The 13046-nt window shown below is 31.3% G+C and overlaps 1 protein-coding gene across 1 annotated transcript in view; it reads left to right on the top strand.

The window, feature by feature from the left end:
* LOC145673855 (uncharacterized) overlaps window positions 1-12640 on the top strand; it is a 101913-nt gene extending 89273 nt beyond the window's left edge. Inside the window, exon 2 of the mRNA XM_081743629.1 lies at window positions 10950-12640. Coding sequence (XP_081599755.1) covers window positions 10967-11899 — 933 coding nt within the window. The 5' untranslated portion in view covers window positions 10950-10966 and the 3' untranslated portion in view covers window positions 11900-12640. The remainder of the gene's footprint in view (window positions 1-10949) is intronic.
* Window positions 12641-13046: the final 406 nt, after the last annotated feature.

The following is a 13046-nucleotide window of genomic DNA, read 5'->3' as shown; positions in this document are numbered from 1 at the left end:
TCATGAGCTCAACTCTCATCCAATTAGTTGTAAATAATCCTTATGATTTGTAAAACCTTCTGCATTTCTAAAAAGAACGTCTGTTCTATAAGAATATAATGATCTTCAGTACAAAAATTAGTCCATATTCCTAAAAGCTATCCTTAATGTTGTTTACTGATATAAAATATAAAATTTAGAGTGTAATTCAACCCTTCATCATCAACTCATAAATTAAACCAATATTTATTCAGTATGCAACCAACACATATATAATTTCAATTTACCTACATTTATACAATTATATTTATCATATCAGCTTTCTTTAACAAATGAAAACGATTAAAATAATACGTTGATATAAATAGCAAGTTAAATGGTAGATAAAGGTGTGTTAAACAAACTTATAATGCATATCCACTAGTATTTATTTATTTATTTGTTATTCAAAATAATTAGTCCTTTAGTATGAAAAGCGAGGCGTCTTAGACTGTCAGTCATGAATCTCTTAATTTAAACAAAGTGTAACACATGTTAATGGATATGTTGATTGTTATTTAACGCTTATACACCTTGTTAGTATACAGTCAACTTTAAAAAGATACGTTCAATTTGATAAACAAATTTTTAAAATAAAACAATTCATTCTAACAGTCATGTATTTAATAATTCAAATAAGTCAATATATGTTGCTAGTTGTGCTGCCTTATATCTACCATGAGTAATCTTCGTATTGTACTAATCAAATATTAATCCCTACATCTCAACCTGGTATATGTTAAATAAAAGTAAACAAATCAATTTGATAATCATGTTTTTTAATAATTCAAGTAAGTTAGTAGATGTCGCAAGTTGTATTGCCTTCTATCTAACATATATAAATTTTGGTATTGTACTAATCAAAATAACCAATTTTAATGCAAACCAAATGTATCTTATAATAAAAAGTAAATAAATCAGTCTGACATTCACACATTTTAATAATTCAATTAAGTGAACAGATGCCGCTAGTTGTATTGCATCCTATCTAACGTCAATAACCTTGGTATTATACTAATCAGATATCAATCCCTAAATGTAGTAATCTATACCTTATTATAAAAGCAAAAATTTCAGTTTTACATTCACGCATTTTAATAATCCAAATGAGTTATTAGATGTCGCTACTTGCAATATGACATCTAATAGCTCATATAGATTCCAATATTGTACTAATCAAAATACCAATCCTTAAATGGAAACCTGCTATATCGCATTATAAAAGCAAACAAATCAGTCTGACCTTCACACACTTTAATAATTAAAATAAGTCAATACTTGTCGCTAGTGGCGCTGTCTCCTACCTAACATGAATAAGTGACAAATGCAGTAAACTAAATCGCCTCCATATATGTAAACCAAATATATCTTATTATAAAAGCAAAACATAGCCCTCAGTCAACCATACTTAAATAGCTTTAAACAAAATAATAGCTGTCACTAGTTGTGCTGGCCTGCCTATCTATTAAAATAAATGTCAGTAATATACTCTTCACCTAGCATGACATAAAATTCCAACCCATTTATATTATAATATAAACCATATATGCCAGTCGGTCAGTTATATTCTACTAATTCAAATATGTTAATACTTCTACTATCTGCGTTGCCTTCTATTTATTCTAAACAGATAACAACATTCCAACAACCATCAGTCAATGCGTGGTATTCTAAACCATTTAGTTCTTATTTAAAATCAAAACATAGCAATATATCCCTCAAAATCGTAATAATTTATAATCATAGAATTACTTAGTGAAACCTATGATTCAAGTACGTAATAAGTCTCTACCGTATAGTTTCGATTTTATCAACACAAAAATTAAAAAAAAAAAACTGTCCATATGGATCATAATATTGGTCATAATTAACGCTGTTACTTGATTCCAACCCAGCAAATCTAAATGGTATTAATAAGTATGCCCTTTATAGATGATTAAAGGAATCAGTATCATCAAGTATTTATAAAATAAGGTACTTCTATCTGCTAATTGCAATAGAAATAAATTAAAGTTTTATAGATAGCATATGTCCAATCTAGTATAACAGCTATGCTATTTGCAAATCAATTGTCCTTGCTCTTAAAACTTGGTAATCATCTACGTCTTAAAAGAAAAGTACTAATTTTAAACCTAGAAACTATAGGCTGAACTTGTGTTCCTAGTAAGTCGTAGATAAATATTAGTTATCAGTATTTCATACTTAATATTGTGTCATATTTCAAATATAAGATAAATTCTAATCGCACTGTAATATCTACCATCAAGTAGTCAAAACAGCCTAATATATCCTAAAATGTGTGTAATATGTTTGCAACAAAGTATTAAATCAGTGAAGGTATCATAACACATAATTAAAGCTCTAGTCAATATCGTAAGCAAATATTAATCATTGCTAAATCCAAGCATAGTTCTCTGTCTTCAATCTTATTTCTAATGTACTTACCAATTCTGATTAAATATTTCTAATAAGGCAAAATAATAAGTTATAACAAATTAATTTGTAGTTGTTCCTGGTATTATTACATTAATATAATACAGAAAACGCATTTCAATTTTGGATAGTATGTATATAATTCAACAAGTTCTAATCATCATCTATGCGTCAGTTAATAACATCAAACAAAGTTCTATCTTTCAAAAAAATCATAATTCACACAAATTTCCAGAAATTGTTTTCCTACAAAACAAATAATCACATATCTATAATCAAAATAATAAAGTATCAATCACTTACACCATCATACAGTAACAGCGTGTAATTAATCTGTATCTCTATACAAAAAATAATCTTCTAAACAACCTACTTCTGCAAATACAAGCATTATTCAATCGAATCTTCAAATAGTTGTCCTGCGTGATAACCTTCTACATCATAAATATAATACAAGCTATATCAAATTCTAATATTACCGTGCATTGTAAATTTAAATATATCTACAATATACCAAATATCACTGTGTTGTGTATATATACATTACATGTCAATGTGTGGATCTCTAATTTCCAACTTCAATTTAAAGCCATGCCAAATAATCTATCAACTTCTCATATACTGCAAGAGAAAATATTTTTACGGTAAACAATCGAGACACATAACATAAAATTTCAAGACAAAACAATTTTTACCTTCCGTGGTTCTGACAAAGCGGTTTAAATGTATATACATCAACTCAAATACAAAATTATGTAATAAACTAATGATGTGTAGCATTGGAAATAAGTAATCAGCTAGCACATTCAAGTTTTAACCATAAGGTTTGTAATTCGCTTCCAATTGAGAGCGCAAATTTAAATATCCTCACTATACTTACTTGAAAGTGTAATAATGCATTCATCAATAAGCGTAAACTAATTCCTCTCTATAAAATGCCTCAACTAAGATCTTCGCCTAAATAAATAATCTTAGCAATGTAATCAATTGTACGTCCACATAATAAGTAGTTCTGCAACACCGACTATCACATAAAGTGGATAACTTTTCAGCCCTGCAATTAGCAACAATCTTTTTCCAAACAAAAGAATATTCTCTATTCTTACTTATAGGCAACACACTACCTAATTAGTAGCGCCTATACTCTTGGTTCAATTCTGGACAATATATGTTTGTAATGAACAAATATCTAGCATAGGTTATTTTCTCAGAGTTCAACCGTCTCAGAGTTCAACCGTTCTAGCATAGATGATTAAAGGAATCAGTATCACTAAGTATTTATAAAATAAGGTACTTCTGTCTGCTAATTGCAATAGAAATAAATTAAAGTTTTATAGATAGCATATGTCCAATCTAGCATAACAGCTGTACTATTGTGCAAATCAATTGTCCTTGCTCTTAAAACTTGGTAATCATCTACTTCTTAAAAGAAAAGTACTAATTTTAAACCTAGAAACTATAGGCTGAAGTTGTGTTCCTAGTAAGTCGTAGATAAATATTAGTTATCAATATTTCATACTTAATATTGTGTCATATTTCAAATATAAGATAAATTCTAATCGCACTGTAATATCTACCATCAAATAGTCAAAACAGCCTAATATATCCTAAAATGTGTGTAATATGTTTGCAACAAAGTATTAAAACAGTGAAGGTATCATAACACATAATTAAAGCTCTAGTCAATATCGTAAGCAAATATTAATCATTGCTAAATTCAAGCATAGTTCTCTGTCATCAATCTTATTTCAAATATACTTACCAATTCTGATTAAATATTTCTAATAAGGCATAATAATAAGTTATAACAAATTAATTTGTAGTTGTTCCTGGTATTGTTACATTAATATAATACAGAAAACGCATTTCAATTTTGGATAGTATGTATATAATTCAACAAGTTGTAATCATCATGTATGGGTCAGTTACATAACATCAAACAAAGTTCTATCTTCCAATCAAAAATCTTGTTTCACGAAAGTTTCCGCAAATTGTTTTCCTACAAAACAAATAATCATATATCTATAATCATAACAATAAAGTATCAATCATTTTTACTATCATAGAGTAATAGCATGTACTTAATCTGTATCTCTGTACAAAAAATAATCTTCTAAACAACCTACTTCAGCAAATACAAGCATTATTCAATCAAATCTTCAAATATTTGCCCTATAATACAAGCTATGCCAAATTCTAATATATTCATTATGTATATATATATGCATTACATGTCAATCTAATTTCCAACTTCAAAAAAAAAAACCTTGCCAAATAATCTATCAACTTCTCATATACTGCAAGAGAAAATATTTTTACGGTAAACAATCGAGACACATAACATAAAATTTCAAGACAAAACAATTTTTACCTACCGTGGTTCTGACAAAGCGGTTTAAATGTATATACATAAACTCAAATACAAAATTATGTAATAAACTAATGATGTGTAGCATTGGAAATAAGTAATCAGCTAACACATTCAAGTTTTAACCATAAGGTTTGTAATTCGCTTCCAATTGAGAGCGCAAATTTAAATATCCTCACTATATTTACTTGAAAGTGTAATAATGCATTCATCAATAAGCGTAAACTAATTCCTCTCTATAAAATGCCTCAACTAAGATCTTCGCCTAAATAAATAATCTTAGCAATGTAATCAATTGTACGTCCACATAATAAGTAGTTCTGCAACACCGACTATCACATAAAGTGGATAACTTTTCAGCCCTGCAATTAGCAACAATCTTTTTTCCAAACAAAAGAATATTCTCTATTCTTACTTATAGGCAACACACTACCTAATTAGTAGCGCCTATACTCTTGGTTCATTTCTGGACCATATATGTTTGTAATGAACAAATATCTAGCATAGGTTTTTTTCTCAGAGTTCAACCGTTTCCTCCCACATTCTCATTCCATCATTTCATTCATTTCTCATCATCAGCGTGTCCTTTACACTAGAATCGTAGGTCATGAAACTTAAAAGATTATTAAGTATTCGGCTGTAACCTCTAGTGCATGAGATTATTACTGCAATTCCTAATGAAAGTATCGGTAAAATTAATATTTCGGTATTCATATTTTTATTCAGTATACATATATCCATTTCATTTACAAAAACAATTATTATCATGCAATAACCGTTTATTCCCTTCAGATGTAGTGATAAGATTTCCAGGTAATCACAAATATAAAGTTTCCCACTAAGTTTCAGAGCATAATCCAAATAAGTCCAATGTAAACCAAACCGCGAATGTTAATTTCATGCAAGCAAAACTGCTTATGCCTAGTGTAAGTTCTAGTACAAAGTTTAATAATAAAGAGTAATAAATACAAAGTTTAATTAGTAAGATTGAAGCTTAACTTGACATAATTCGTAATGTAGCCATTATTTTGAATACAAGTTGTATTAAATTAGTTATAAAATATTAAATTCGGTTCTTTTCCCTTAAATATATTTGCATCAATGTGGTAAATTAAAAAATGCAACGTTCTTTGTTAGAGATGCAAGGGTTCGAAAAAAAACGTCTTTTTTTTAAAAAAACTCGGTTGTTTCTGCTTCTCTTTTTTGCTTGGGAAATTTTGGGCTTTTTTCAAAATTCTGCTTTAAATTGATAAAGCAGACTTTGTTTCGCTTCTCTATAACACAAAAAGTCATTTAATTAGTGGTTGATGCCGACAATAATATAAAACCTCCAAAATAAACCATGAATTTCGAAAAGATATTTCAAACAATTTTACTTCAACATTTTTACATTATGAATTCCAGAGGATTAACCAATGTATATAATACAAAATATTAACCTGCTATATACAAAAGCAAGCAGAGTTGGCAAGAACCATGGTTGTTTCTGAAAATGCCAAAAACCCGTTTTTTGGGGGAGTTTAAACCAGTTTTTTGTTTAAACCAGGGTTTTTGATTTAGATATTTTGCTTTATGTATTTATGTTACATATTCACACAAATAAGTTTGTTTCGCCTTGGTGTTATTATGCAACAACGGGGTTACGCTGGAAGAGGTCCCATAAGCTTAAAGAAGTCCGGTTAGTAAATTTCTTAAATTGAGAAACTCCGCCCTAGCCATCGGGAAAATCCCGTCATTATTTTAAATGTAAAACAATAACGGGAAAATCCTGTTATTGCTTTCCATGTAAAATTTAAAGCTCAACGTATTATAATCAGTACACTAAAACTGAGGTATTAAATTACAAATTAGTCTGTACCGGAACACAGCAAATTATGGATGCGTTAAAATATTAAATAATACTTTTGATAAAGTGGATAGTTTCAAATATCTAGGATCAATATTAACAGAGGAAAATCATATTCACGGAGAAATTAAATGTAGACTAAAAGCAGGGAATTCGTGTTACTATTCGGTTCAAAATCTCTTGTCGTCGCGAATTCTTTCGAGGAATTTGAAGCTTAAAATATACAAAACGATAATCATGCCTGTTGTTCTGTATGGCTGCGAAACATGGTCACTTACTCTGAGGGAAGAACATAAACTGAAAGTATTTGAGAACAAGATCCTGAGACGAATATTCGGACCCAAGAGGAACGGGAATGGGGAATGGCGGAAACTTCATAACGAGGAACTACATAATTTATATGGTTTACCCAACATTGTTAGGGTCGTGAAGTCTAGGAGGCTTAGGTGGGCGGGTCATGTAGCTAGAATAGAAGAAAATAGAAACGCTTTCAATGTCTTGACTGGAAGACCAATCGGAAAACGACCATTAGAAAAACCTAGGCGCAGATGGGAGGACAATATTAAGATGGATCTCGCAGAGATTGGAATACAAAGTAGGAACTGGATGCAGTTATCTAAGGATAGAAGTCAGTGGAGAGCTTTTTGTGAACGCGGCATTGAACCTTCGGATTCCATAGGCCACAGAGTTAGTCTAGTTAGTTAGTTAGTATGTAGATATCATTGAAAGTCCAATCCACGCTAATGTTGGAAGCTACGTAGGCAATCGATAAATTTTGCCAATTTCTATTAATTAATATATTTAAGCAACCTTGGCTTCTTTATAAAACAACAGGTATGCAGAAATATATAATTTGGTTTCGTTTCGTATGTTTAGGCTTAACATCCTTACGTAATACCGAGGTTATCAAGGAGAAGACTTTCGCTTAAAGTGACATCCGAACCGCTACTTGGTTTACACATGAAAGAAGGGTTGTGGTTCGACCGAGAATTGAACATGGGACACCTTGATTAAAAGGTGAAAAGGAAATAAGACTAATGCAGATGGTTTGACATGTGGAAATGTCACCATGAAGTTCACACAATTCGCATTTTTTCTTTTTCTTCTTCTTCTTCTTCTTCTTCTTCTTCTTATTATTATTATTATTATTATTATTATTATTATTATTATTATTATTATTATTATTATTATTATTATTATTGGTTTAAACCATTAAAAAACAGCTGGTGTAAACGAGCCAACCCTAAAAGTAAAAACTTCTTTTAAAAAAATATACAAATAAGTAGCAAAATTGTATGTAGTATTTTTACTTCAAAATATTCCATACCCTCTTTTTGAAACAAAATAAAATTAAAATAATACATAAGAGAAATACTTAGATTTATATGATACACTTAAAGGCTGCACATCTAGAGCTTTTGGTTCTGTATATTCTTGAAATTCTACAGTTAAGTTTTATATAACCACCATCACGGTTTACCCAATCCTCAAGTTTTCTGAATTTTTAACAAGAGGGATTCAACATATCATTACGGAACTCCCCCCCTTACCAAAAAAATGGACTACGAAATATATTTAAACTAAATACAACTGCACAACAAACATGACTGAGTGGTTAGCTTTTGCGCTTCTATCGGGAAGTCCGGGATTCAACACAGCATTCGATCATTCTGACAAAGCTTTTCTTCATTCCATCTGTGAATGTAGAAATAGTGAGCGTACTGGCCGACTAGGAGTGCAGGAGTTGGCCGATTTCCTTTCTTATTTTTTTTAAATCGTTATTATTACTAATTATCAGCAGTGACGGTTTTGCGAAGGTTAGGGGGTCGGTCTTTCGGACTGAAGCCTGTTCCCCAAAGTTGCGGAATGTCTAAAACGAATGAAATATCTATTAGTTATGCCTTTACTCATAAACTTTAAGCTCCCGTCAAATAAAAATTACGAATGTTTAGAAAAACTAAACATTAGAAAGAAAAAACACTCCCAAAACACTTTTCTAAATTCGCCACTGATTCTCAGTATAAAATGATCTTCAAGGTTGTATCCGGAAGATTATTGCTAAACATGTAAACGAAACGAAGTATTAGTTATGCCTGTAATCAAAAACTTCAAGCACCTCCCAAATAAATTAGGACTTTTTTGAAAACGAAACAATCAGAAAAACCCTTCCCAAAGTACTTTTCTAAATCCGCTACTGATTATTTGTATAAATTGGTATTAAAGGTAATATCCGGAAAATTATTGCTAAATCATTGTACAACTACAGTATAACAGAGATGTGGAAGTACGGTTTGACGGACATATTGAAAAACGTATGCTTTAACAAATATATATAGAAAAACGTAAGTTTAACTTTTGTGCAAGAAGCTAGAGTACTAAGCTCTTAGAAATGAAACACGGATGACAAACTAAAATGATCTAGAGAAGAAAAAAATGTCGAAAACTCAAAAGTTAAAATAAAGTTAAATAGCCTGTAAAATTTCTCTCAAATACTACATTCTTCATGTTAGCTTTAATTCGTAAAACATGTGCTCCATCCATCTTGATAATGAATTACAGAGGTAAATGTGGCATTTAGGTCATGGAATTCTTATCTAACTATAGAATATACTATAAGAAAGCTATTTAGATAGAAAAGTCATGAAAATGAAAAATGCCAAAATTTCCAAAATTCTCGTTTTTTTCCCAAAAACGCCGGCTTTTTATGTAAAAAAAAACATTGATTCAAAAAAGCCGGCGTTTTTGCATCTCTATTCTTTGTATACTAAATAGAAAAAATAAGTATACATACAAAACCTAACTCTCTGCTAGCCACATATATGACAGATAGTAAATGTCACAACGAACTAGTAACACAGATAGCCCAAATTCCAATTCTATATGCGTAAGTTAATACCTATGTTCATAATTCGAATAATAATAATAATAATAATAATAATAATAATAATAATAATAATAATAATAATAATGATAATGATAATAATAATAATAAATGGAAATAAACTGAAATTCCAATACAGACTATATTAGCAATGTAAATTGCTGCGTATAAAGAACGTAGTTCAAACTTGCAAGGAGCAGCAAATATCCTACAATCAAACGCTATGTTCGCAATCAGTGTCAAATAACCCATGTTTCCGTTAAAAGAAAGCGACATACAAGTACCAGCATGCAAACGTCAGCTTGTAAACTTATGTAGTTCCGGGTAGTTTCCGTATGTCTGACACGTATCATAGAAATATCCATATTGCAATAATGTAGTTTTCTTACTTTTTTTAAAAGAAAATTCTTCACTAAATAATACCCAATATTTATACTTTTCTTAAAATTACATTATAAAATTCATATATTCACGCGATTTATTATTATTTATTAAATTCAGTAGTGATCTGAATCAAAATACTCAACCGAGGTTATAAGTAAACCCTAAAAACCATAAATTTTAATTGCGCCATCGCAACATTTCTTCGATTTCGGTTCAGGTAGCAAGTTCTACTACGTCATAAAGAAGATTTCAACATCAATGAACCAGCGGGCGACAATAAACAACCAGGAAAATAAGGATCACCAAAGTAGCGGGCGTGTCATCAAAGGATAAGTGAAAACGTATGTAATAATTTTCTCTTCTTACCTGAGCTAAAGTATACAATAACCAAAGAACAGGAAAATACCATTAGCGCGTGGCGCAGCAGGACTAGTCGGACAATCATACAAAGCGAGTGGAAGTCTATAAAGGAAAACCCCGCGACGGGGCTGTCAGAACCAACCAAACACGGACATACCACAAACACGGATACGAACATGTCATTAACACTGTATGAAGCAAACAAGTGGTTTGGTCTACAAAGAAAAAACAAGGCTATCGAGGCAAACAAAACCAGTCGGACATGGTCATGACACAAACACGGACATGGGCATGCCAGAAAAACACAGAAATATCATTAACGCTGGGTGGAGCAAATAGAAGTGATCGGGTCTATAATGAAAAAAAAATAAGGCTTTCTGGGCAAACAAAACCTGACGGAGACATATACGAACACGTGGAGCAAACCCTAATATGTAAAGAAAATATCGTCATTCCCTATATAGCTCTATAGTTATTCCAACGGATGAAAAAGTTTTCCGGATAATATGAAACAATACTACTCAACGCTCAATCTAATTTCAAATATGTATACATATTTAAGTTTAATATATTCTAATGTATGACATTTCTTCCCTTTATATACATATTCTTAAATAATAACTTGTTTTTAAAACTATGTGTTTCTTTTTTGTTTACAGATCGATAATAATTGGCCATGAGTTATCAAGAGGGAGTCGACAATTCCATTCTTCCGTTTCTGACTGAGACGATCACCGATGATGTTTCCTACCGTTTGCACTACCGTCTTACGTGCCGAGTGCTCTGCTTTGTTGCCATTGTACCTCTTGTCCTCGTCTCCCTGGGATACGGCATTAAGTGCGATGGAGATACTGACTTTCCAAAAGAAGTGGTAGACAACGTTTGCTCGCTCGAAGCACTATCCGCTTTACCGTATCCCGGATTCGGAATTTCCAGCATCAGTGCTAAGATACTTGGAGTCCACGATGTCGGAGATACACCTAGCAACATCTACCTCTTCAAATGGTTGCCGTATATCTTTCTGGCTCAGGCACTTGTATTTTCTTATCCATACATTGCATGGAAAGCATGGAGAAACAACATACTCTCTCAATTTATGAACCGCGTCAAACACATTCCTATGTCCAGCGGCAAGATGAATGATGTTTCCAAAGAAGTTGTTGACAACATTAGCAAATTTAGATTCAACAGGTCCGTGGTTTTGATTTTTCAAATATACTATATATCCACAGCTTTAGCCAACCTCTTAATTATAAATGTCTTCTTAACAAAGGATGAATCGGATGCAAGCAACTGCACTACTAATTGCTCTATTACTGATACACAAGACTCTACGTATACATTTTTCCCATCAGTGATGAAATGTACATTAACGGCTGGAAATGTGTCTGCCGCATACATGTGTACTGCATATATAAACGACATTTATAAGGACATATGCATTGGACTTCGGATTTTGTTCCTTGCACTGTTCATGATCAGTAGCATTTACCTGATATTTTCCATTTTTCTTTGGTATTGGAAGGTTGCTCGTGCTACATATTTGGGAATACCGTTTCGTTGCATCAATCGTCGCCATTCCCGCGATCCTGCTGAATCCTTCGTATAAGAAGAATACATTTTGCTCCTTCTGCTCCGTGATAACATACATGAAACAATTAGCGAGGAATTCACTTTAGAATTATCGGCTATAATGTTGGTCCCAAATAAAGTATTCGTAGTCTCGATAACAACAAATAGCGAGCAGGAGGCCTATAATGGAAAACAACAAAACGATTTCTTGAGAATCTATTTAGAAGTTTTAAAATGTATTGCTTTTCTAATATTCATTTTAATGAACAAATTATATCATTTCCAAACTAATAGTTTATGTGTGATCTTTAATTGAACGCTCGTATAGAGGTTAATTAACACCTAATATGTTCACTTCCTAAGTAACATCTTATATAGTAATTTCAATTAACATTTTAAATATTTGCTTATTAGTATTAAACATCTTATATAGATATTCTTAAATACCAGTTTATGCAACGATTTGTTATGCTTACTTGGAATTATTGTGTTAACGGAAATAACTTTAAATAATAATATTCAGTTATTTTCCTGGAGAACAAATGTTTGCATCACAGACTCCTAATTTTGTATTGCTAAATTTCTCTTTGAAATGAGGATCGTATATTTAGTGAAGTCTTTAAAGTAAAGAACGATATTTAATATGTATTCAAATCAGATCATTTTATATCTAAGTATATTGTACTTTCATAAATAGAAGTTTGTGCCTTACTTTTTATTGATGCTTGACACAATCATCCAGATTTTGTATTACACTATTTGCAATAAAGCTATAATTTCCAGAATGTACAGGTCTATGTGTTTTTCATATTTATGTTCTACATAATCGTTTAATATAAATCATCAAATAATTAAACATATGAACATTTAAATAAGTACTTTGCTCTTAATTTGATTTCAATTATGATGCATGTTTCTTCATAATGCCTTTATAATAATGTTCTTTCTTTTCAGTTCTAGGAAACATAGGAGGTGAGTTGAAAAAGTATCGAACCTTCGATTGGCAAAAATGCATTTATTGATTTGGAAATCCGAAACATTAATCTCCTTCAAAGTAGTCTCCTTAGTAATGCACACACTTCTCCCAGCGTTTCCGCCATTGTTGGAAACACTTCTGGAACGCAGTTTTCGGAGTGGTAAGCAGCCCTGGGCGGTCGTATGATGTCTTTTCTTGACTCAAATCG

The sequence above is a fragment of the Thermobia domestica genome, chromosome 17 (assembly GCF_964235325.1).
Source record: "Thermobia domestica chromosome 17, izTheDome1.hap1.1, whole genome shotgun sequence".
In the NCBI taxonomy this organism is placed as follows: Eukaryota; Metazoa; Arthropoda; class Insecta; order Zygentoma; family Lepismatidae; genus Thermobia; species Thermobia domestica.
Note: the sequence above shows the minus strand (reverse complement) of the source record. Positions and strands in the feature narration are given on the sequence as shown.